The sequence below is a fragment of the Carassius auratus genome, chromosome 39, assembly GCF_003368295.1.
Source record: "Carassius auratus strain Wakin chromosome 39, ASM336829v1, whole genome shotgun sequence".
Classification (NCBI taxonomy): Eukaryota; Metazoa; Chordata; class Actinopteri; order Cypriniformes; family Cyprinidae; genus Carassius; species Carassius auratus.
The window spans coordinates 5,586,598-5,610,515 of record NC_039281.1 but is presented as its reverse complement, the minus strand read 5'-3'; the positions used below and the strand labels follow the sequence as shown (position 1 = coordinate 5,610,515).

General features: G+C 37.0%; 3 protein-coding genes and 1 long non-coding RNA gene across 6 annotated transcripts; 1 reads left to right on the top strand and 3 right to left on the bottom strand.

Moving 5' to 3' along the window:
• Window positions 1–26: 26 nt before the first annotated feature.
• LOC113057783 (ubiquitin-conjugating enzyme E2 A) lies at window positions 27–3,576 on the bottom strand. Its single transcript, XM_026225305.1, has 6 exons — window positions 3,356–3,576; window positions 3,067–3,147; window positions 2,658–2,683; window positions 2,022–2,111; window positions 1,798–1,886; window positions 27–1,193 (listed from the first exon to the last, which is right to left on the bottom strand). The coding sequence occupies exons 1-6, from the start codon at window positions 3,397–3,399 to the stop codon at window positions 1,065–1,067; spliced, it is 459 nt and encodes a 152-aa protein (XP_026081090.1). The 5' UTR covers window positions 3,400–3,576; the 3' UTR covers window positions 27–1,064.
• A 1,212-nt stretch (window positions 3,577–4,788) lies between these two features.
• On the bottom strand, window positions 4,789–13,094 carry LOC113057754 (uncharacterized). 3 transcript variants are annotated; one of them, XM_026225262.1, is made up of 16 exons: window positions 12,756–13,094; window positions 11,953–12,064; window positions 11,494–11,707; window positions 11,038–11,180; window positions 9,312–9,471; window positions 9,176–9,231; window positions 8,878–9,056; window positions 8,690–8,800; window positions 8,458–8,598; window positions 8,242–8,349; window positions 7,954–8,112; window positions 6,085–6,601; window positions 5,916–5,988; window positions 5,657–5,832; window positions 5,474–5,583; window positions 4,789–5,364 (listed from the first exon to the last, which is right to left on the bottom strand). In XM_026225262.1, exons 1-16 carry the CDS (start codon window positions 12,960–12,962, stop codon window positions 5,299–5,301), a joined length of 2,532 nt encoding a protein of 843 aa, XP_026081047.1. In that variant the 5' UTR covers window positions 12,963–13,094; the 3' UTR covers window positions 4,789–5,298. The 3 variants fall into 3 exon arrangements, with proteins under 3 accessions (XP_026081047.1, XP_026081049.1, XP_026081048.1); XM_026225264.1 differs by having other exon boundaries at window positions 5,474–5,562; XM_026225263.1 differs by having other exon boundaries at window positions 8,878–9,053.
• A 17-nt stretch (window positions 13,095–13,111) lies between these two features.
• Window positions 13,112–21,173, top strand: LOC113057790 (uncharacterized). Its single transcript, XR_003277879.1, has 3 exons — window positions 13,112–13,197; window positions 15,325–15,388; window positions 15,562–21,173. It is a non-coding gene; the product is annotated as an uncharacterized LOC113057790 (long non-coding RNA).
• Window positions 21,174–21,360: 187 nt separating this feature from the next.
• LOC113057772 (ADP/ATP translocase 3) lies at window positions 21,361–23,816 on the bottom strand. Its single transcript, XM_026225283.1, has 4 exons — window positions 23,589–23,816; window positions 22,110–22,596; window positions 21,890–22,030; window positions 21,361–21,807 (listed from the first exon to the last, which is right to left on the bottom strand). The coding sequence occupies exons 1-4, from the start codon at window positions 23,697–23,699 to the stop codon at window positions 21,650–21,652; spliced, it is 897 nt and encodes a 298-aa protein (XP_026081068.1). The 5' UTR covers window positions 23,700–23,816; the 3' UTR covers window positions 21,361–21,649.
• Between the last annotated feature and the right edge of the window lie 102 nt (window positions 23,817–23,918).

The following is a 23,918-nucleotide window of genomic DNA, read 5'->3' as shown; positions in this document are numbered from 1 at the left end:
TGTTCAAGAGCACACACACCATAGAGTTACTTATACTGTTTATTTACAAGAATTGAGAAAATGTACAGTTTCTTACATGGGTTACTAGTGCAAATCCAACACTCTTGGTAAATTAGAAAAATTAAGATTATCTTAAATGGATAATGCATGACAGCATCACATCCATATGTTTGGAGAAGCAATTTAATATAAAAATAAACGGCACTTTAATGGAACTTAAGAAAACAAGCAAAATAACCATGCATCTGTGGTACAAAAGACACAAAATAATGAATATGGTGGGGAAAAAAGCAACACACTCAACTATGCCAATTTGTCATATTCTGAATCCCAGGCTTTAGGCATGGGGCTTTGTGGGACAGACAGATCACGGTGTACTTTCAAACAATTACTGCTGACCAACTAGCACAGTGTCAACACATGAGCAGTATGAACTGCTCAATTAAAAGAACAAACCACTTGCACTTGATAAAAAAGGGCCAATTCCAACATTTGGTACATCATTTTTTTTCTAACCGGTTTTAAAAGGTCAGGTTTTCCAAGTGCAGTTATAAAGGCATGTTTTTGAAACATCTAAGCTTTCCATACAACACAATATATCATCCATCTTTAATGTTCTTGCAGTTTAATTTGAAACTCTGAAAGACACATTAAGCAACATTCGGTATGACACTTTTGCAGAGACGCAAAGAAAATCACTCTGGATTCATACTGAAAACAGCAAACAACATGTTAATACCCAAAATGAAATCAGCCCACACAGTTGGAGCAACTTATAAAACCAAAGAAATAAGATGACAAAAATAAGGGCAGGCCAAACAAAAGCAAGTAACCCTAGCAACAATATTTTGTTTAACTAAGGTTCATCCTCATCTTGGATAAGGTTCTGCATGAAGAGGGAGACCACAACACAACATCACTCTAATCCTTCAACAGCTACAGAACAGACAATTCTACAGAGTACGTGGAGATTCAAAACATGATGTGTTTTATTTTATTCTTTGCAAGGTGGTTTCCTCTTGTTGGCAAGGCGGACTATTGTTCATATGTGAACTGTAAGGACGTCAACAGTCACGCCAGCTCTGTTCCACAATGGCCGACACACGCTTCTCATACTCTCTCTTGTTTTCCTGGTACAGCTGAGCTGCCTGGCTGTTGGCAGGGCTGTTTGGGTTCGGCTCATCCAGTAAAGACTGCGACAATGAAAGGCATGTTAACAACCTGAATAATGTCTTCACATTTTTACAGTACAATCAAAAAGGGAAAAAATCATGCAAATTAAAACATTTAGTTTTAGGGTCCAACACATTTTCCAGTTTCAAAATTCCATACTTTTCCATACTCTAAAAAGGCTTTTCTGTAGATTTTCAGAAAAAAGGTAGGTGTAATGATTAAACATCAAATTCACAATATGAATTTACAATTTAATACTCTAACCAGTGATGTCAGTACTGAAATTTCAGTCCATACCAATAAAATTTCACTTGATTTCAGTACAAAAGCAAAAAATATTTGTAGCATGTAGCCTTCAAATATTTTTTTTATTAAGTAAACATTGCTTTACAAAGGTCAAGTGAAAAGTCTTGAATAAAATTAAGAATAAAGAAATGTATTGTATAGAACAAGTGGCAAGTGTATTAGTTATCTATTTTGACCTCAGAAAGTGCTTTCATTTCAAAATGATCCATCAGGAATGGAGTGAAACTAAAAATATGCCTAGCACCGGGCAATGGTGACACCTGTGTTGGAACCCTGTAGTTTGTGCAAAAAGCAGAAATAAGTGCAGACATATCATACCTGTATTGAGGTTAAAATTGAGGAAACATCATATGTTGGACTCCAGCGATTCTGAAGAATATCCAAACATATACTACCATCTGCATAAACTGAACACAAAGAAATACACTTATATTTCATGGTCCACTGACACATAATTTTTAATATGATAAATGTACACACTCGTGTGAATCTAATAAGCAAAGATTTTATAAATTCAATAATAAGATAAATTTAAAACTTACCATTAGGGTGAAACATTTTGGAGACAAACCGAACTGTAGGAGGTTTGTTTGGATATTCTTCTGTAAATTCTATTGTTAGTTTGAAAGTTCCTATGACAAGCCGAAAAAGGAAATATGAAGCAAAACCATTTTCCACATGTAAACAAAAAGAACCATACCATGCAAAATACCAGTACACAATTATACAGTGGCATATCTTGTCATCATCTGGAACCCAAAGCTCAATCCTTATTCAGCACTCAGTGTGAATTACATTAAGATTTACATTATGACATATTAATCTGACCAAAACAGTGAAGACATTTATAATGTTACACACTTTGATTAAAAATTACATTTAAAAGTACTATAATTTTATGAAATATTTTTTTAAATTACAGCGTACAAAAGTTTGGGGCCAGTAAGTTTTTATTTAAAAGAAACTGATACTTTTATTCAGCAAGATCACATTAAACAGACCATTTTTGTCACACTGTAAAGACCTAATAATGTAAGACATATAACATATATATATATATATATATATATATATATAAACAAAAACCTTTAAAAGCTATTTGTCCAATTATCACATTAAAACTGAAAAAATAAAATAAAATAAATAAACATATAACAGCTTGTGTTTTGTTGACTTACCATCTTCAAAGGGTGTTCCTTCAGGGCTGTAGGCAGAAGAAATGAGTCAACATGTCAGGTTACACAAAACACTTGGCGTGACAGCAAGAAACAAAGCCAAAAGCACTGGCCAATGTGCAACAGACCGGTGCATTACTATAATCCAAAAATAAAAAAGTACACAGTCTACGGATGTGACATTATAACATGTGTCCAAAACAACACACAGCTCTATTCAGGACAGTCACAGTCAAAGATCAAATAACCAGCACCTCTTATGGGGGACCACTGCCCTATTTAAAACTGCTTATATTACCGCTAACAAGCTAGATGTCATCTTACAGACCGCAAATAGTCTGAGACAAACAAAATTGTCAGTGTATTCTGTTTACTCCTCATCGATGTCAAAAAAAATGCAAATGATACAAACCCAAAAATGACAGCGTTCCAGACCATGATGTTGTTTTCCGACGGGGCTCCGCTAACTCCTGCTGGTGGATCCTCCTGGAGACTGAAAAACAAGTTACCCGGATAAGTTACACTACATGTACTACACCTACACTACGACAACACTAAATACAGAACACATGACATCCAAATACACGATCGGAGAGGGATAATGACGTTAATAAATGGCTATTGTGGTGAGGAAAGTCGCCATGTTAAAGCCGGTGTTAAAAAAGCTACCGAGGGCCTTTAGCATTTTCTGTGTCGCTTACCGTTTAAAATCTCTCATCAGACGCCGTCTTGCTGGGGTAGACATTGTTTAATTGGATAGCCAAGACGTAAACATAAGGTATCGACGTTGTTACTTTGAATAAGGTTACTTTAGTTCAACCGACGTCGGTTTCAGCGATTCAGCTTAATATCGACGTTAGCCGTTGGCTCGCTTGAATCTTCCTCCTGCCTGTTTTCTCCACTAAACCCGTCTCTCTGGGACTGGACCATACCAACATAACGTGGGGGAGATAGATCTGTGAGATTAAATGAAAGGGAGGTATTTCACAAAACTGTAAACCTATTCGTGGTTTATCATTAGACGAGATTATGTATGACTTGCTTCATTATTAAGTCGAGTGATTTTGATTAAAGAGAAAATCAGATATGGTTAAAGCCGTTTAGAGAAAACCCTTCAAACACGTACAGTTAAAGCAGCCTATCATATTTACGTCATGGGTCGACAGACCTTTTTTTTTTTTTTTTTTTTTCTTGCAACAACATTACAACCAAACAAGGTACATGAACACATTTCCAAAAATATCCAAAATTATTCAGACTTGGTGGAGCATAACCAAACTTATAGCAAAAAACACACATCAAAGAAAATTAAACAATACTACAAAATGGGCTTTTAAATTAGGGTAAATTATATTATTCCAACATAGAGGTCAGTTTAAGGGCTTTTTTTTTATTCTTAACAAATTTTAAGGATTTATATAAAAGTTTTAGCTCGTTACACCAATTAATAAAGTTGGGTTTAGATTTAAACCATCTGCATTTGTGAATAAAAAACCTCCCAAAACATATCAGAGGATTGAGAACAAATTCAAAACCTTTGTTTTCATGAAAAATACCAAAACTAACTACCTTCACAATGAATGGTGGTAATTCAATATCTAGAAAACCTGTGAAATCAACTTTCTAATAACTCTATTAGAGCATTTTTTATGACAAAAATCATGACCTTCTAAGGATAGCTGCCTCAATTCCGGGGAAACTTGGGAGTTCACAATATCTTCTTTAACCATTGCTCTTAAAGCAACTGGAATGGCTCTAATAATTCAATTGTATATTAATGGTACATTGCAGTTAAAATTTCTCACAAAACTCTCTATGTAGTAACAAAATCCCATTATCATCCAAAAAATGGGCAACAGTCCAAATCCCTTTGGATTTCCATTCCTCAAAAAAAAAAATTAATTATATATATATATTATTCCTGGAGTGTTATGAGGCGTAAAATTATTCTTGAATAATAATTTCCAATAAAGCAGCACTTGGGGTTTGATAGACGTGGTAGGTACGGGAGCAAAAATTTGATATTGTAACTCGAAGTCTAGGAAGGAAAATATGTTTGAAAACAGTGTTAACTTAATATTTTTGCTTATATTAGGAATTTCTAAGGTGCAAAAAAATTGAATGACTCGAAATAAATAGTAAAATATGTTTATTGGCATTTTCATTATTCGAATACTTTGCTCACATATCGACAAAGTGTGGATCAAGTCTTTTAAAAATATAACATTTTAACCAGTATCACAATGACTATGTATTTTGTCCTGTGTAACCCGTGCTGTTTATTAAAATAGAAATAAGTTCTTCACATTGTACAATTTTTAAGGTACAAAACAAAAAGTGAACTTACATATACAGTGATCTTTTTTAATATGAGTTTAAAATTTAAACCCAAGATATTGTAACATTGTTGAAGTGAAACATAATTACAGTGTTTTTGTTAAAATGCTAAACGGTAAAAAAAAAAAAAAAAAGAAGAAGTATAAAAAAAGTGTTCATGCTGCTTAAAGCGAAAGTGAACGGCTGATTTCAGAGGTATATCACAACGCATCATTAAAGATTATTCACATAAAATATTAAATAATTCACATTAGATTAGAGATCAGACAGATTAAAATAATAAAAAATAAAAAAAGTATTCTTTTTATTAGAAAACAAAATCCTTAGCAGTTTCTCCAGGTAGGAACTCCCTTAGAACATATGACAGCAGCTTCTATGGACATACACACACACACACACACACAAAGAAATGTAAATGTTAATCTGGATGCATGTTTCAAAATGGATTTTAACTGCATAACCATCTTAGCTAGAGTCCTCACATAAACCAGTTTCTTGTTCTCCTCTGTGTCCTGGAAGATCTTGAACAAAGTTTCAACTTCAGTCTTCTTGAGGATTAAAACGTTTGAATCTAAAACCACCACAACAATTACTGCATACTGGTAAGGATGAAATAATTATTAAAATTGGTCTTTAAACAAGGCATGGGAAAATATTACACTTACAATTTGAATTAATAAGCTGCAGAGCCTTCTCCATGGTCGCGTGTTTCTCCTCACTGTCACGTGGCGGCTGGATGGGCACATTTCCCTCTGGCCATATATTCTCCCGGAAGTTGTCAATGTAGGATGCAATCTGAACTTCGGTGGGATGCATCATTTTCAAAAAGTTGTTTATTTTCCTGCATGGGAGGAAAGCCTATTTTTAGCTTCTCATACTGTTAAATATATTTGGTGTTTGATGGATATGAAATGGGATACTTACTTTTTTACCAAAGGCTGGACTGCTTTTAGAAGGGCATCAAAAAGGAAAATGAGAACTGAGTTTCCTGAAGATACTAAAGACAAACATTGAATGGCAAAGAAAATCAGTTTTTAAATTGCAGTTCTTGGTGATCATAAAAGCCAAACAGGACAAGAGAGTTACATCATACCAATTATTTCCTTAAGTAACTCAAATATGGCTTTAGTAGCCTCGGTTTGCTCCACGTTGGTCTGGGACTCCTTTTTCTCTTCCTTGAGCTGTCCAGTTTTTTCTTTTACTTTTAACTTTTGTTCTACATTTAACTTTTTGTGAGTTAACTTTTCTTTTTTGTTTGTTTTCTCCACAGTCTGAGCACTTGTAAAGCCATCAACTGAGTCAAACTGTAAGCTTGAGCTATCACTCAAGTGTCCTGAAGGACTGACCAATTTTGACGTATTAACAGAGACATCTAGACTTTCAGCAGGACTCTCCCGTCCATCTGAAACCACATCCTGTTCGTCAGAGGTCTGGTCTTCGGTTTCTGGTTCTCCGTTTCTGAACCTAACGTTTGTAGCTATTGGCCCTTCTATAATGTCCTCCTTTGGCTCTTCGTTTGTGTCCATGCAGGCTGGCTGTGCCATCGGTCCACTGTGGTGTACTGAGGCTCCTGCTTCATCAAGCTTATCCTCTCCTCTGGGGTTATGGGACTGGGAAAAAAAATCACCAGAGGATGGCAGTATTCTCAGTAAATGACCTTGTGCTGAGCTAAAGGTATATGTCTAATGTAAATCAACAAACTATAGCTCTTTGGATAAGAAATCAAATCTTTATGTGTGTGTGTGTGTGTATATATATATGTATATATATATATATATATATATATATATATATATATATATATATATATATATATATATATATATATATATATATATATATATATATATATATTAAATATTGCAAGACCAGAAGCAGAGAGTGCTACACAGAATTTATATAGCCACTGGTGCTCATTGGATGTGATGGAGGTAAACATCAAATTAAGTGGACGAAATACTTTGCTAGCACTCACATGGTAAGATAAAAAGCCTTTAATAAACTGGTCTTAAATCATTATTACAAGTTAAAAGTAGATCTATGCGTTTCGGCAAAACAGCCTTTTTCAGGACACACATAAATTGCTCAAACAGGTATTCTTAAACTAACGTTAGTTAATAAATCAAAGACAGCTGGTTAATATGTGGGTGTGGCTAAGTATCTCTTCATTAACTCCTGGGGACTTAGTCACTTATTATCTTATTATTATCTTATTATCAAATGTTCAGTATCTTAATTATTCCAAACTTTTGACCTGTAGCTTATGCTGTAAATCAATCAAATGTAGCTCTATTTTGACTAGGTTTTACATCTTGCTGTATTTCTATTGATCCAAATATATGAAATATTGATATAAATACAATACCATTCAAATATTTTAAAAATGTTTTAAAAGAAGACTTTCTTGCCCACAAAGGCTACAGTTAAGACATAAGAAAATATTATTTCTATTTACATTTTAAAAATGTAATAATTTGTCGGCAAAGCAGAATTTTCAGCAAACATTACTCCAGTGTTGCATAATACTTCAGAAATTCTAATATGCTGATTTTCTGCTCAAAAAACATTAACTATTATTAATGCTGAAAACCATTTTGCTTGGCTAATATATATATTTTTTGTATCTTTGTTCAATTTAATGCACCCTTGTGAAGTAAAAGTATTAGTAGTAGTTATTTTTTTTTTATTGCGATGACAACATCTAAGTCTGGCTTCACAACAGTAACTTCTTGCTGTTGTTTTTAAGGGAAGTTCAACTTTACACACATCTGCAATAGTCTGCAAAACTAATACAAGAGTTACAGGAACACAAAATAAAAAAACTAATAAACAGAAAATACAGAATTTAAGGATTTAAACAACAATACATTTCTAAAATTAATCTTAATGACCCTAAACTTTTAAACCGTAATGTTTCAACATGAGATTTCCATTAAGTTATTGACCTACAATCTCTTTTTACCTCATCCTCGTCTTTGCCAGGAGTAAGAAAGCTTGCAAGTCCATTCAGAAAACTCCAGACACCGCCATTATCTTCATTATTACTCAGCAGCAGTGCAATGGGACACAAGAACTGGAATACAAGCAGAGTCTGACCAAGTTGTGTATCAGAAACCAGCTCCTGGTGGGAAATGAGAGGAAACAATAGCCTGGTATTTATTTCTACTGACAATGCCTTTAATTCTAGATAGTGTGTGTGTGTGTGTGTCTGTGTGTGTGTGTGTCTGTGTGTGTGTGTCTGACCGCTTACTTGCAAAAAGTGCTCCAAGGCTGATCTAACTTCTTCTATGTGTGCACCGTCAAGATCATTCTTTGTCTTCTCTACTATTGCAGACACGGAGGGTAAAGTTGAACTTCCCTTAAAAATAACAGCAAAAGGAGAAGAACAAAAAAAACAGATTTCAAAACAAACAGCCACATGCACTAATCAATAATAAGACAGAAATACATACAAAATATTCCTCACCATTTCCTCACTCTCTTGCCAGAGGTTGTGAAACTGAAGTATATCTGTTTGGGTCTTTTTCACATCCCAGTTGAGATTCTCAGGGTTATTTCTCTCCTCCAGGTGAACCGTGAAACACAGCTCTTCATTTTCCCTCTGAACCTAAGACAATGTTTTTTTTATTTTTTTTTATTATTCAACTCAACTTAGCTTGCACTTTGTTTAGCTTTCCTTGTTTTAAAATATGCCTCACATTTGTAACACGGACTGCCCACTTCCCCACCCGCCACATCTCATAGGGAAGCTTAAACTCCATCATGTCCTCTTGGAAAAATGTTGTTAGGTAAACATCCGTTTCACTGTCCTTTTAAAGAAAAGCACAGACAAACTTAGTTGTACAGAAAAGCTTTGTAATGAATTTAATATGCACATTTTCCATACATAATCGGAGTCCATGTTGCTTCTAATGGAGCTCTCTCTGCTGCTTTCATCATCAGCTGCCATAGCAGCAGATCCTCGTGCCAATATAGTATTCTCCTCCTTAGGTTTTTTCTTTTTGGGTTTCTTTGACTTGACCTTATCAACAATTTTATAGATTTTTTCTTTGACCCTATTGCCTGCTTAAATAACAATGATAAAACATCTTTCAATTACACTTTAATACATTATAAATTTACACTTACTGCTCATTAATCAAAATACTAAAATGAAAGAGAAAGATATCTATAGATAGAATCACCCTTCTTCTTTTCTTTTTTGACTTCAGATAGAGCATCCTCTGCTTCATCTGTAAATCTGTGGAATCCATAACAAGGCCACCAAATGAGATGAATATGATAAATATGCTTAAAATATATGTTTTTGAAATGACTTACCCTTCCTCTTTTTTACATCCTACGGGAGATGGTGTGCCTTTCCTATCTGAGTTTGGCCGGTCTCCTGTTGAGCTTTCAGAGGATACTCTATCCAGCTGCGAAACCAGCATCTGATTCAGGTTGTCTGGATTACAGAGGTATGTCACAAGCACATCAAGAGCTAGAGATGGGCAACAGGAGTAACAAAGAATCTGTGTATTAGTAGAAGCTACACAATACAATTAAAACAGTACAAAAATATATTGTATATGAAAAATATATATATCTATATTAAATTAATTATAAAACTATATATGAAAAATAACAAATAATGAGAATACAGTTGTTCATTGTTAGTTCATTGTTAGTCATTTTAATTAACAGTGCATTAATGTTTACGAGCACAACTTTTGATTTTAATAATGCATTAGTAAATGCTGAAGTTGATGTTAACTAAGTTTAATAAATGCTGTAGAAGCATTGTTCATTCTTAGTTCATGTTAAAGAAGTTAACTAATGAACCTTATTGTATTACCCAATTGTGTTACCCAATTCTGAAGCCAAAGTTTCCTCAAAAATCTTAAGCAACATTGATAGTTATAGGAAATGTTTCTTTTTCACTAAATCAACATATCAGAATGGGCTTTCTTTTCTAAAGCCCTGGGCTGTGTTCCTTAACACCGGGTGGCATTTGGAGGTGGATTCAATCTCCTGAGCTCTGGAACCTGTGCCATTTCCTTTCTCCTCACACCTGCCCCTCCCCTCTCCATTTAGACCAGCCTGTATCATTCGGGACCGGAAACACACTGCGTGCCACACTGATGCGTGAAGAGCAGTCACGCTAAAAAAGCGTATGTAATCCCAGGCTTTTACCAATCGGAGAGCCAAAATGTACAGATTACGCCGCCATGTATCAGAATGTGAAACTGACTGAAGACTGAAGTAATGATGTTGAAAATTGTAATAATATTTCACATAATGTTTTCTACATTTTGGATCAGATGAGTGCAGCGTTTTAAGAGAATATATTAAGAAAGTAAAGGTTATGGGGGAAGTCGTGGCCTAATGGTTAGAGAGTTTGACTCCTAACCCTAGGGTTGTGGGTTCGAGTCTCAGGCCAGCAATACCACGACTGAGGTGCCCTTGAGCAACACACCGAACCCCCAACTGCTCCCCGGGTGCTGCAGCATAAATGGCTGCCCACTGCTCCTGGTGTGTGTTCACAGTGTGTGTGTGTTCACTGCTGTGTGTGTGGACTTTGGATGGGTTAAATGCAGAGCACGAATTCTGAGTACTTGGCTGTACGTCACGTCATGTCACTTTTTAAAAGAAAATTTAGAAGCACCAACCATCATGATTTGGTATAAAAAAAATAAAACATTGATTTAAAAAATCATATTGATTTACAATTAATTCTATAAAATACATTTCATTTTGAATTTATATTAAAAATGTTGTTGGCGGCAATTCGAGAAATAATTCACTCTTTGTCGCCATAACCATTGTGGACAAAGGCAAGATCAGTCAAAGGCAAGATCCACACAAAAATGAAGATGAACAGGTTTGTAGAAAGTGACAAGCCTGTTGAGACAAGCCTTGAAGCATTGAGTGGCAAAGTAAAGTTCAGAGATACTGTCCTAAACATAACAGTGAATGCTACAAATGTTGATACCAGATAGATGATGAACGTTCTGATCATTAGAAAGATCATTAGAAATGATATAGCACAAAGGTCAGTAGGACTAACCTTTAGTAGCAACAATCTCATTTAGGAAACACTGGTAGAGTTTTGCTTCCAAAAGGTACTCAGGAAAAAGGTTTCGCACCAGAGCTTCGGAGAAGGACCTGAGGACTGCCATCTCCTCAGATCTTGAACCAAACATTGGAGAACTGAAACATGTAAACAAGCGAACAAGCCATAAAGACTCCTTTTACTAGCAGTATTCCTGGAACTACATCATGTGATCAGTCATAGGTTAGAAAGTCCATAAGTTTTGGCAGAAATTCTTTGATTTTAAAACATAAGCTCAAGCCCCGCTGCTGTGCTGATGGTCTCTAATGGACCAAGCATTAAATAGAAAAGGGATTTTTTTTATGACACTAGATAGTGTCATCAAGATAGTGATGACACACATCATAATATTTTACTATAATATTATTAGAATAAATGAGGCATACATAATGACACAAAAAACTTGCTCACCCATCTGACTGCTTTGCTTTATGCAGATGTTGAGTGAAGATCCTAATACAACCCACACTGGTAACGGACAGATTGAAGTTTTCTGCTTTGCATATGACTCTCTCGACTATCAGGTTAAACTCCGTCTGTAGTGCCCTATGAAGGGGCTGACTGTCAACCAATTCTGGAACTGTGTACCACGGCTTGACCAGGTGAGCATAGGCACATTCAAAGACTAGAAAGACATTTAAAAATATATAACAATAATTTAATTAAGCACATTGTTATACTATGTAAGTCTCTATCATTTTTGGTGAGAAATTTTTTAGGATATAAATGCCACACAAACCAATAAAGTATTACTATATTATCTGATTGTCAGCTTTCTGTTCTGACATATTTACAACAAAATTTCATGGACATGTCAAGAAAATTCCTAAAATGGGGGTGAAGCTTATGAAAAACAAAATTATTATTTACCCTGGAGAAGTGACCTCTGTGTATTTGGATATTGCATTGTCTGAGACAAAGTCTGTCCGCTTCTGGTAGCATCAATCTCATCAATGACACCAACATGGTGACCTGTCTTTGTCTGAAACAGGATGGTGAAAGTGCAAGGGATTTAATTCCAGTAAGGTATCAGAGTCATGAATTCAGAAATGAGGTCAGTAAGAGCTTTTGCTTTTTACTGGAATACACTGCATACAGAAATAAGGAACAAAAAGTAATCAGATGATTTCTTTTGACTTGAGAACCAAAAGTTTCAACCAAATTGTTATATAATTCCACCATATAGCCTACTATAGTAATGACATGTCCAAATGCTTCCCACGGTGAGTTCTGCCTAAAAATTTACTTGCTTGTTATGTATCAATTTACAATAACCAATAAAGGTAAATATTCAATCTCACTGCAGAAGCTTTGTTTTGGGACATAGACAATGGTTTCTAGCTGGTCCGCAATGGTTATTTACATTGTGTACACAGAAAACCATAAGACAAACCGGAAACCAGCTACCAGCTGGTCAGTGCAGTCCAGTTAAACAGGTTTTTGGAACACAACATTTAATAACCAGCTTTAAACCAGTAATGGAAGCTTTTTGTTGCAAAACATAGCCTTTTTAATAATTAATTAGATTTTTCAACAAGATTGTGTAAACCACTCTATACACAAGTTCAAAGTAAGAATAAAAATACAAATATGAATAAGAATAGGCTATTCTTAGTGTTCTCAAGTCACCTACGTTAAAATATGCAGGAACGCCGGATTAATCTGATTGTTACCTGTAGTTCTGTTTCTTCATCTGTATCATCCGTCTGAGTGCTCGTTTCCAGCCTCGCTTGTTTTTTGTTACAGTCTTGGTTTCTTAAAGTGAAATTCATAAGGCATAAAAAACAACAGAGGGCTTGTGTCCATATTTGTTCAAACTCTGAGAAGTACCAAAGAAGTACAAATATACTAATGGAGACGATGCACTGCCAAGTGCGCATTGTTAAAGAGGTCCAGGTTCAGAAATAAATACGTTTACATTAGATTCAGATAGCTCAATTCGTCCACTTAAACGTAACACATATTCGCTCTCATCTGCTTGCATCCAGACAGACGAGACATACTGAATGCAAAACCGGAAGGTAAGAGTTTGACTCTAGGAACTTAAGATGATCGGTGCTTTCGAAGGTGCCCCCCATAGTGCTTCTGCTTAATCTTTACTATAATCTGCTTTCTGTAAGTAATACATGTATAGCATGTAGCTCAACATTATTAGAGATTAATTATAAAGATTAATTTTATGGACAAATCGTTATCGTTCATTTTCACTTTCATATGGAAATAGGCGCGCATCATGCGATAACATCAAGCATATTGTGAAGTTTAGCCTACTTTCACTAATTTGTCTTTCTTCAACCATCGCTGCAGGATGGCACACGTTGAGTAGCCTGCGTTTAATCGAGAAAGTATTTTAAAGGCTTGTTTGTGTTTATGGGTTGCAGTGTAACGTGTTCATGCTTCGTTTTTCGTCAAAACGATGTGTTGAGTTTCTGGTTCTGAAGTCGAAATTCGCTAACCGCATATTGTACTTTGTCCGGAAACGTCACGCGCCCTTTCCATCACGGGTAGACTAGTTGCACATATCAGATGTTGTGACAGACATCTTTCAAATGTTGAATGGTTGGTTTAATTTCGCTTCAATCGCTTGTGCTGAACTGAGCAAAAAAGGTAGTATACAAATGAAAATTACGTAAGGAAGTTATTACAGGTCTTAATGTCTATATCAGTAGTTTGATAATACACGTGGGACTCGGTCGAGTATGAAAGTGACATACAGCCAAGTATGGTGACCCATATTCAGAATTTGTGCTTTGGCGCGCGCACACACACAACTGGAGCCATTTATGCTTTAGTGCCCAGGAAGCATAACCTTTTAGACCACTAAACGAAACCATGAACGAATGAGTGTTTGTGAACAAATTTGAGTCACTGAGGTAAATTAAAGGGGTCATATGATGTTGCTAAAAAGAACATTATTGTGTATTTGGTCTAATGAAATGTTTATGCGGTTTAAGGTTTAAAAAAAATAAATTAAAAAAAACTTTTTCCACATACTGTACTTTATCGTTTCTCCTCTATGCCCCATCTTTGTGAAACATGTAGATTTTTTTCAAAGCTCATCGTCTGAAAAGCAAAGTGTATGCTGACTGGCCAGCTGTCTAGTGTGTTGTGATTGGTTGAATGCCTCAAGAGTCTGATGGAAGGAAATGTTACAACTCCCATACTGTCATGTGGTGTCCCAGTCAGAACACCAGCGTGACAAGACAAAAACATTAAAACACATTATAAATCATGACATTTGCCAGGTATGGTAGCCCATACTCAGAATTGGTGCTCTGCATTGAACCCATCCAAGTGCGCACACACACAGCAGTGAGAAGTAAACACACCCCAGAGCAGTGGGCAGCTATATATCTAGCACCCAAGGAGAAACTGGGGTTCAGGGCACTTCAGCCATGGGTACTGAGGGTGGAACAGAGTGCTATTCATTCACTCCCCCCACAGAACTCCTGCCAGCACCAAGACTCAAACCTGCAACCTTCAAGTTACAAGTCCAACTCTCTAACCATTAAGCCACAGCTGTCCCAGGGGATTTGTTGCATTCATTGGGGACACAAGATTATAATGACTTATACTGTCTTTTAACACTTTGCATTGCATCGCGCCATGTGATCAGAGAAACGACAAACAACAAGCTCTACTCTACACTGCTTAAAACTTGCATTTGAATCATAAGTGGCAAATCCTTTACATATATGCAAACTTACTTACAGACAGTGAATCAGAACAGCCGGCATTGTTGTCTTCCCTTCCAGGATCATGAAACATTCCTCCATAAAATCTGATGCACACAGCTGTATATTTGGGTTGAACCATTCTGTAACAGTGTTGTGGATACAACTGAACCACTGATTTCTAGTCATGTCCTCTTTTGGAAGGTCAAACAGTATTTTAACTTTTGCAATGAGACGCACAGCATCTTCACAATATGGCGGTGGTAGCAGCAATAAAGTTACACCTTATTTCTTTGCGTGAACATTTGGGGTGGCGTATGCAAATCTTCCCACATCGTGAGGCAGACATGTGGGGGCGTGTTTAAATGAGGCATTTTAGGAGGGTGTGGTTAACTTTTATAAAGAATATCTCTTTGGGTTTTTGAGACTTTAGTCTTTGCAACTTAAGGGATCCTATCTATTCATGAACAGCTTGTAACACTCAAAGAGAAAGGAAAACTTGAAATCACATCATATGACCCCTTTAAAGTGTTCATCACTGGTTGAGTAAAGCCTTCCTCTTTTGCAGAATCCAGTTTACAGGAAAGAAATGTGCTGTGTCCCAATGTGACTACTTATACTACACCCTTAAAGTATGTACTCTTTTGGTGAAGAAAAAGTACACACTTTTTGAGCATTTCAAAGTTAATGGCAAAACGGATGTTTATAAAAATTCACATTGTTGTTGTAGATGAAATAACACAGATAATATTAAATAAACATTTTTTAACCGGTTACATTTATTGTTTGTTTTTCGTTTTTGCAGTTCTGATGGACTCTATGCACGCGTGGTCACATGTGATCACATGTCGATGTTTACACAAAGGCGGGGGTTAAATAGAGGACGAGGCTAGTGACCATGGATGAAGAGAGTATTGGCTGCTAAGGCGGTTGGAAACAACTGGAAACAACTGGACTTGGGATGGACAGGAGTATGCAGAGGGAAGTGACAAAAATACAGTTGACAAAAATGCTAAATAAGGAAATTGGTGAAATAAAGAGTGCTAAAATTCTTAGAAATGGATCATTGTTGATTATTTGCAAGGATGCAAAACATCAAGGGAAAGTAATGAGAATGAACAAGATAAATGGAAAGAGAGTGGAATGTTCTACGGCTTATGGCAAGAAATTCACAGGGGTTTTCACAGGAATCCCAGAAAACAAATCAGTAGAAGATTGAAAAAAAAAAAAAAACAAATGTAAGTGAAGTCAAACGTCTACAAGTAAATAGGAATGGAAGTGTAAGTGATAGTACCTCGGTTGTGGTCACTTTTGATGAGGAAGTTCTCCCTGGAAAGATATATATTGGATACATGTGTTAAAATGTGAGGCTATACATACATCCTCCTTAGATGTTTCAAATGTCAGACATTTGGAAATGTGGCAGCGGTGTGCAAAGGAAAGCAATGATGTGGTAAATATAGTGGAAACCACAAGCGTGACAAATGTGATGTGGGTGCAAACCTGAAATTTTGTAATTGTGGAGGGGAACAAAGCTCAGCGTATTGTGGCTGTGAAGTTAATAGAGCCAGGCTCAAGTACAAAGAATCGAGGTGGTTCAGGGAATCAGCTATGAAGAGGCAGCAAAGAAGGTTTCAGGAAATATGAGAATGACAAAACAAAGTGGAAATATGTACAAAGAAATAGGAAAATGTCAAGGATATGATAAATTGAAAGAAGAGTCTCTGAAAGTGAAAAATAACGATTTTGTACTGTTTATAGCAGAAATAATAAATTGTTCGGCACAGATGAAAAGACGTATGAAAGGATCAAAATAATTGTCAAATCAGCAGAGAAGTATGTAGATGTAAAGAGTTGCACTGGGAAACAGTTAGAGATGCCCTCAATGAAAAAACACAATCCTCTCAGACATGGGCTGGATCTACAATGGTGTTGATCATTATACATTGGATTGCAAGGAGCCTAATTGCGAACGGTCAAGAGTTTAATAAGTTTATTGATGATTTGGTAGAAAAACCTAATGTAATATATATACAGGAGACATGGATAAAACCACAATTAGATTTTATTATAAAGGGATATAATGTTGTTACAACAGACAGAGAACCTGGCAGAGTAGGGGGAGTAGCAACATTTATTCAAAGTGGTATGAAATATCAAATTAGGAATCGTTTAGTAGTAAGATATGGACTGAAAGAGGTTGTATGGATATTGTTAATAATCCATGTGAAAAATTGAATCCAAGCATTTTAGAAGATGTAGTGGGACCACAACAAATCAACAGAGCATGGTGTGGGGATTTTAATTCACATAATTCATTCTGGGGGAGTAATGATACTGATGCAAATGGCCTAATTATTGAAGAATTTATTGATGTGAAATATTTAGTATGTATTAATAATAGAGAAGGAACAAGATATAATAACAATCATTATACAGAAGCAATACTTGACCTGACATTTATATCTAGTTCAATAGCAGGGATCAGCAAATGAAGTGTGTCCAAAGATAATACTGCGGGGGGTGACCATTACCCCATAGTGACTAAAGTTGGCATAAAAATTTATTTTGAAATGGAAATTCTAGATGGAAACTAGAGAATGCAAATTGTTCAGTCAGCTGAGGAAACAATACATGAAAGCACATGAGTTAAATGTTCCAAGAGTGCACCCTGGTGGAATATCAAGTGCAAAGAAGCTAAAAAAGCAAGAAATAAAGCATTTAGGCATCTCAGAAAACATAATTCTCAAGAGGCTTTGATCCAATATAAAAGGGCCCAAGCAATAGTAAGCAATTAAAATACAAAAACTTACATTTTGGAGACAATATTGCAGAAGTATTAGAAGAGAAGAACAACTATCACATGTATTGGGCCTGATCAGAAGAATTGGGAGAGGGGTCAGAAGAAATTATGAATTACAAGAGATAATCTCTCAGTTGAGGCCAGACAGAGTAGGAATAAAGTCCTTCTAGCTACAGACCAATTGCCTTGACTTCACATTAATGCAAAATCATGGAACTAATTATCACAGAAAGAATTACATACTTCCTGGAAATTAAAACTCTTTTACCCCATATCAGAGTGGGATTTGTAGGGGTCAGAATACAATGGATTCTGTATTGTGCCTAGAGTCAGACATAAAGAAAAGCACAGACCAACAAAATAGTAATAGCAGTTCATTATTATTCAAAATTATATAAATCTTTGTACGCAGATGACGGGGCTTTGTGGATTAGAGGCCCCAATATATCATATATCAATAAGGGACTGCAAGCAGCAACTGATGAAGTGGAAAAGTGGACCAGTAAATGGGGATTTAAATTATTTGTAGAAAGAAAGAAAAAAATCACAGTTTATTTGTTTTTCAAGACTGCACAAAATCTCATCTCTTTCTTTGAATCTGTATGTTCAACAACTTGAGCAAGTCAAATCCTCAAGGTTTCTTAGGGTTTGGTTTGATGAAAAATTTACATGGAAAGTTCATCTGAATACAATAAAGGACAAAGAGAAAAAGTTCATCAACATACTTCGGTGTGTGTTCACGGTGTGTTCACTTCTCACTGCTGTCTGTGTGTTCTTGGATGGGTTAAATGCAGAGCACCAACTCTGAGTATGGGTTACCAAGCTTACCATACTTGGCAAACGTCACAACTTTCACTTTTTTTTTTTTTACTTTCACTAAAGCAAGAAATATAGGATTACATCATTTTACAGTACAATAATACAGTATCAGTTCCCTCTATTCCTCCCTGGTTATTCCCCTTGCCAACTGATGACCTTGGTATACAACAGGAACTGAAAGACAATTATAATCAACTTCTGATATAGTATATAGTCCAGAATTATTTTGACCAAAATTTCCCACAGTCAATGGTTTTATTTACAGATGGATCCAAAGATCAACAGTATACATTCCAACGTGTGAATTTTATATTAAGAAAATAGTAACTATTTGTCAGTATATGATACAGAGCGATTGGCAATATTATTGGCTCTACAGTAGACAGAAGAGAAAGAAATAAATAACACTGTCATTGCATCTGATAGCACTTCTGGCAGGTAATCAGTTAGGATGGATATTATTAATGAAATATTCTACAAGATGCACGAAATTAAAGTTCAGGGTAAGTCTACACAATTAATTTGGGTTCCTGCTCATGTTGGAGTGGAGGGAAATGAGAAGGTGGATATTCTGGCTAAACAAACTCTAAGAATAAAGCAAATAGATCTACATATTCCATTAAGTATAAAGCAGAAGCTAAATTACACATTAGAACATATACACAATCAGTATGGCAGATATATTGAGATGATCATGAAACAGGTAGACATTTTGTAAAATACAAAAAAACAATTGATGTTGGGAGAAAGAAGAGTAGGAATCAAAGAGAAGGAAATATCATTACACGTTTTAGAATTGGGCATACTGGACCTAATGACAATTGTGAATCATGTATGTGTGTGTGTATATATATATATATATATATAATATGGCCCTTTCCCCCCTCTCCCCCATCAAATATATAGCATAAATCTTGAGCCACAAGATAGGTAATGTACCTATAAACCTATAAGCTGGTTTGCCAACCGCCAATAAAACACTAAAGGTTTTTAGAGTCTCTGGTGTGCACGGATACACAGTCCAAAAATCCACCTGAAAAAGTAGATCATCTGGGGACTTCTGGCATACTATTTTCAACATACTATGCTTTTGGAAACACTAATTTTTAGCTCACATATTTTTAGGATGGATAGGATGAACATTAGGACACAGGGTTGGATTCCTGGACAGGTTCATTCAGGCAGCTGGCATATGATTAACCTCTCCTCTACATGGAGTAGAGCACACAGCCACTGCCAGCCAGAGATTAAACCCATAAAATAGAACCCTATGACTGAACCTGCACAAGTCATGTGATCTGTGAGTAGAACCCGCTGCCAGCCAGCGCAAGTTTGAACTAACGTTGTAGGTGGGAGGGAGTGATGAACAGCACTCTCTTCCACCCTCAATACCCATGGCCAAAGTGAACCCCCAGTTGCTCCCCGAGGACTGAATATAGCTGTCCACTTCTCATTGCTGTGTGTGTGCGCACTTGGATGGGTTAAATGCAGAGCACCAATTCAGAGTATGGCTAGTTGGCAAATGTCATGACTTTCACTGTGACAATATAGTGTGCCAAGCAACCAAAAGGCTTTCATCACACACAATTTAAGTATATGAAAACTCACAATTTTCTAAAAAAAGTAGCTCAGGGTTGTATCATCACCACCATCCACTATTAATACCTGCTGAACATCCTGTAATACCCTACTCAGAAACTCACCATGCTTGAAGTGAAGGTGATGCAAAGACGGTTTAGTGTGCTAATTTACGACTAGCTTGATGACTGCTAAGAGGTCACACACAAGCCGCCTTTTCCAACATACTGGATTACACTGGAGAAGAGCCATTAGTCTTGCAGCTATTATAAACTTTCAGTTCCATTCATGCCTCTTAAATGTTAACAGATCACCTACAACCTATGGATAGAAAGCACAAGCTTGAAGACATTTTTGCCTTCAATTTCTTTCATGGGATTCCTCTACTGCAGGGTTATTCAAATCTTGTCCTGGAGGGCCAATGCACTGCAGAGTTTAGCTCTAACCCTAATCAAACACACAGGAGTATGCTACTTAGTGTCTTCAGGAACATTAGAAAATCACAGGTGAGTGAGTTTGATCAAGGTTGAAGCTAAACTCTGCAGCACATTGGCCCTCTAGGACAAGATTTTAATAACCCTGCTCTTCTGGCTTTAAACTCAACTTGATTCACAAACATTTGAATCTTCAGTCTGCAAGGACTCGAACAAGGAAGATCTAAATCAGCAAAAATGCAGATGCACATGAATTCATACAAATTTTGAGGAGAATCAAGTATACAGAAACATGTATGGGTCCAAAACATAAGTCTTGTGGGACTGGATTACATTGAGGGGCACAAGTGTTCCCTCAGCTGTCCTTGGCTCAGACTCAAGCATAACTCTGGAAGGCCAACAGGATATGAGGTTACATCTTCTAAATAAAAAAATGCTGCCTGACACCAAGGGACATGCTTAAAAAGGCATGATAGACATCTAGCATCTAAATAAACATGAAGACACTTCCAAGGTGACAACTCTCTGCTTTGCAGTTTTATTTGATCAGACTATAACTGATAAACTGACTGTTTCCAATTGTCCTCTGGTCTTCTCGGCATACTTTTTTTTTTCTGCTTAACACTGTAAAGCTGTCTTGACGCAGTCTGTATTGTATAAATAGCTATATAAAGGTTCCTTGATTTGTTTTAATAACATGGAAAAAATGGGCCTACTACCCTGACTGCCTTAAGAAAATCACATTCATTTCTGACAATTTAAGCTGCAAAAAAAAAAAAAAAAGGCTACATGCCTGTGAATCTTTCTGCTAGTTTAATTTGCAGACATTTTAAAGCGTGGGGACAGAGTTTGTTTAAATTAAGGAACTGGGCAAAGCCATCCAAATGGCTGAATCACAACACCTGTAGCAAGATATAAAAGGTAGAGATGAGCAAACAAAAACAAAAAAACACCACAGGAAGTTATGGTGTAGGTTCATTCAGTGGGTCTTTATTGATGCATTGAGTAAAAACGGACCAGCTGGAAAACAGGTAGATTTTAGCACCTGGGATTCTTTCTCTCTGGGAATGACAAGATGGAGAGGGGAACAAGAAGAGAGAAACCGGGGCAAAAGAAAATTGTTTTTGCAGTTTCCCCCAGTTCAACTAGTACGGACATACTAGTTGGTCCCTATAAATAAGGCGGAATTTGAGAGTCCTTCCAAATGTACAAGATATGTTAGAGTTAACCTCTCACATTGAATGGTAGACCGGAAACGCTTAAATGACCTTCTTCAGCTCATCATACAAAACCAGCACAAAGGCACCACCCATGCCTCTGAGAACATTAGACCAGGCTCCCTTGAAGAAAGCCTTGCCACCTTCATCACGTGCGATCTTCTTCCAGCAGTCAATTGTGCCACTGTACATTATGTCGGCTGCAACAAAAGAAAAGTGATCAATCCACAGCTTTAACATGTTAACTTATATTGGAAGCATCTTTAAAAACGGTCAACTGACCTCCTTTGCGTCCAGACTGCATCATCATACGACGACGGACTGTATCGAAGGGGTAGGATGCGAGCCCAGCAACAGCAGTCACAGTCTGAGCGATCATCCAGCTGACAACAATGTGGGTGTTTTTAGGATCTGGCAGCATACCTAAAGACAAAAAGGCAGATGTAATGACTGCAGCAATGCCACACATTAACGATGATACCTCAAACGCAATGTGACTCACCCTTGGCAGTGTCATAGATGCCGAAATAGGCGGCTCTGTAAATGATGATACCCTGCACAGACACATTGAAGCCCTGGTACAGACCTCTGATGCCATCAGACTTGGAGATCTTTACCAAGCAGTTACCCAGGCCGCTGAACTCTCTTTCTGCTCCAGCCTTGCCGACATCAGCGGCCAGACGGGTTCTTGCGAAGTCAAGGGGGTACACGAAGCAGAGGGATGTGGCACCAGCAGCACCACCTGAGGCCAGGTTACCAGCAAAGTACCTCCAGAACTGGGTGTGCTTGTCTACACCATCGAGGAAGACCTTCTTGTACTTGTCCTTAAAAGCAAAGTTGAGGGCCTGGGTGGGGAAGTATCTGATGACGTTTGCCAAGTTTCCTCTCCAGAATGACAGGAAACCCTGCTCCTTGGGAATACGCACCACGCAGTCCATAATGCCCTTGTACTGCTTATCCACGGTTATCTGTTTGCTAGCATGTTGCACCTGTAAACAAGAAAAATCAATGAATGCACACAATGAAAGGCAATGCAATGGAAAACAGTGATTGAAAGACTAGTTGAAGCCTTCAATGTCCCAAACCAAAGCAACTTAAACTGAAATGGGTGGAAAAGAGTTGAAAAACCATTTTCCTCGTTACAGAACAAAGTCACTAAGGATCCACGAACATCGCGTGATTATGCGAAATGAAAAAGCCGGCAAAAAAACGCGAAGTCTTCCGGTGACGGTTAGGTGGTTTCTGTAGAAACTGTCCGCAAAAACACTGAAATAGTTGTAAAAGGATGTGAAAAATAGAAATATGCAGCATTAAATCAATATCACCATACGATACGCCCATTGAACATCGTGCCCTCAAACAATAACGTTGGGACTTCGTTCTAGAGCGCGAGAGTTAGCTTGCAAGCTAGCCATGAAGGCCTAGCTGTTCACAGGCCTCCCCTTCTCGCGACCTTGGCAAGATCAGTAAGGATGCTGGTTTTAAAGAAATAAAAAACGTCTTTTCAAATTCCTAAAAAAAAAAAAAAAAAAAAAAAAAAAAAACACACACAATGGTCAAACTTTGGTTAGTGGTTCAGGCATTTCTCAGGTTCTCTCGAGGAGGGTTGGTAAATGTCTGGGAGCACTCAAGGCCTAACGTTAGTCGATCTTCTAACAAATTATTTTACGACCGGCTTTATTTCAAACGGCTCAATGTCTTCTTAAAGTCACACAAAGATCAAGATTCGCATTTAATCAAAAGGTTCACCGTTTCGTTAGGCGCTCTTTGTTCACTGATCAATTAAACGTAACGTTAATTGAAACTACTAAAATAAAAATTGCAGGTTAAAATCTAAAAACGCTCTTGGGTTGTATTTGAACCACAAACTCTTCTAGGATTACACGGTGTTGTTTGTATTCACATTTTAGCCCATCATGTAATCTTTCTTAAAACCGTATAATTGCAATAATATAACCGCGTAAATTAACGTTAACGTTACCTGAAGCAGCAGCTTGACTCTCTCGATGGGGGCTACGGCGGTTTTCGAGATAGCAGCAGCGATACCCCCGGCCAAGAAGTCCTTGGCGAAAGAGATGGCGGTCTCGTTCATTCTCGGGTGTTCTTGGAGAGGTGTAACTTCAAGAGGACTATCCCGCTCTGCCACAGGACTCGCGTGGAAGGCCGGCTGATTCGAAATGGCCGAATGAAAAGTTGAGAAGAGATTTTTAAAAGGTTCGTCTCGCGAGAGGAAACGTAGCCTCTGCTTCCAAGATTCGATTGGACTGTCGACTAAACGTCACAGATTCCTGAAGGCGGGACGCTTTTATGA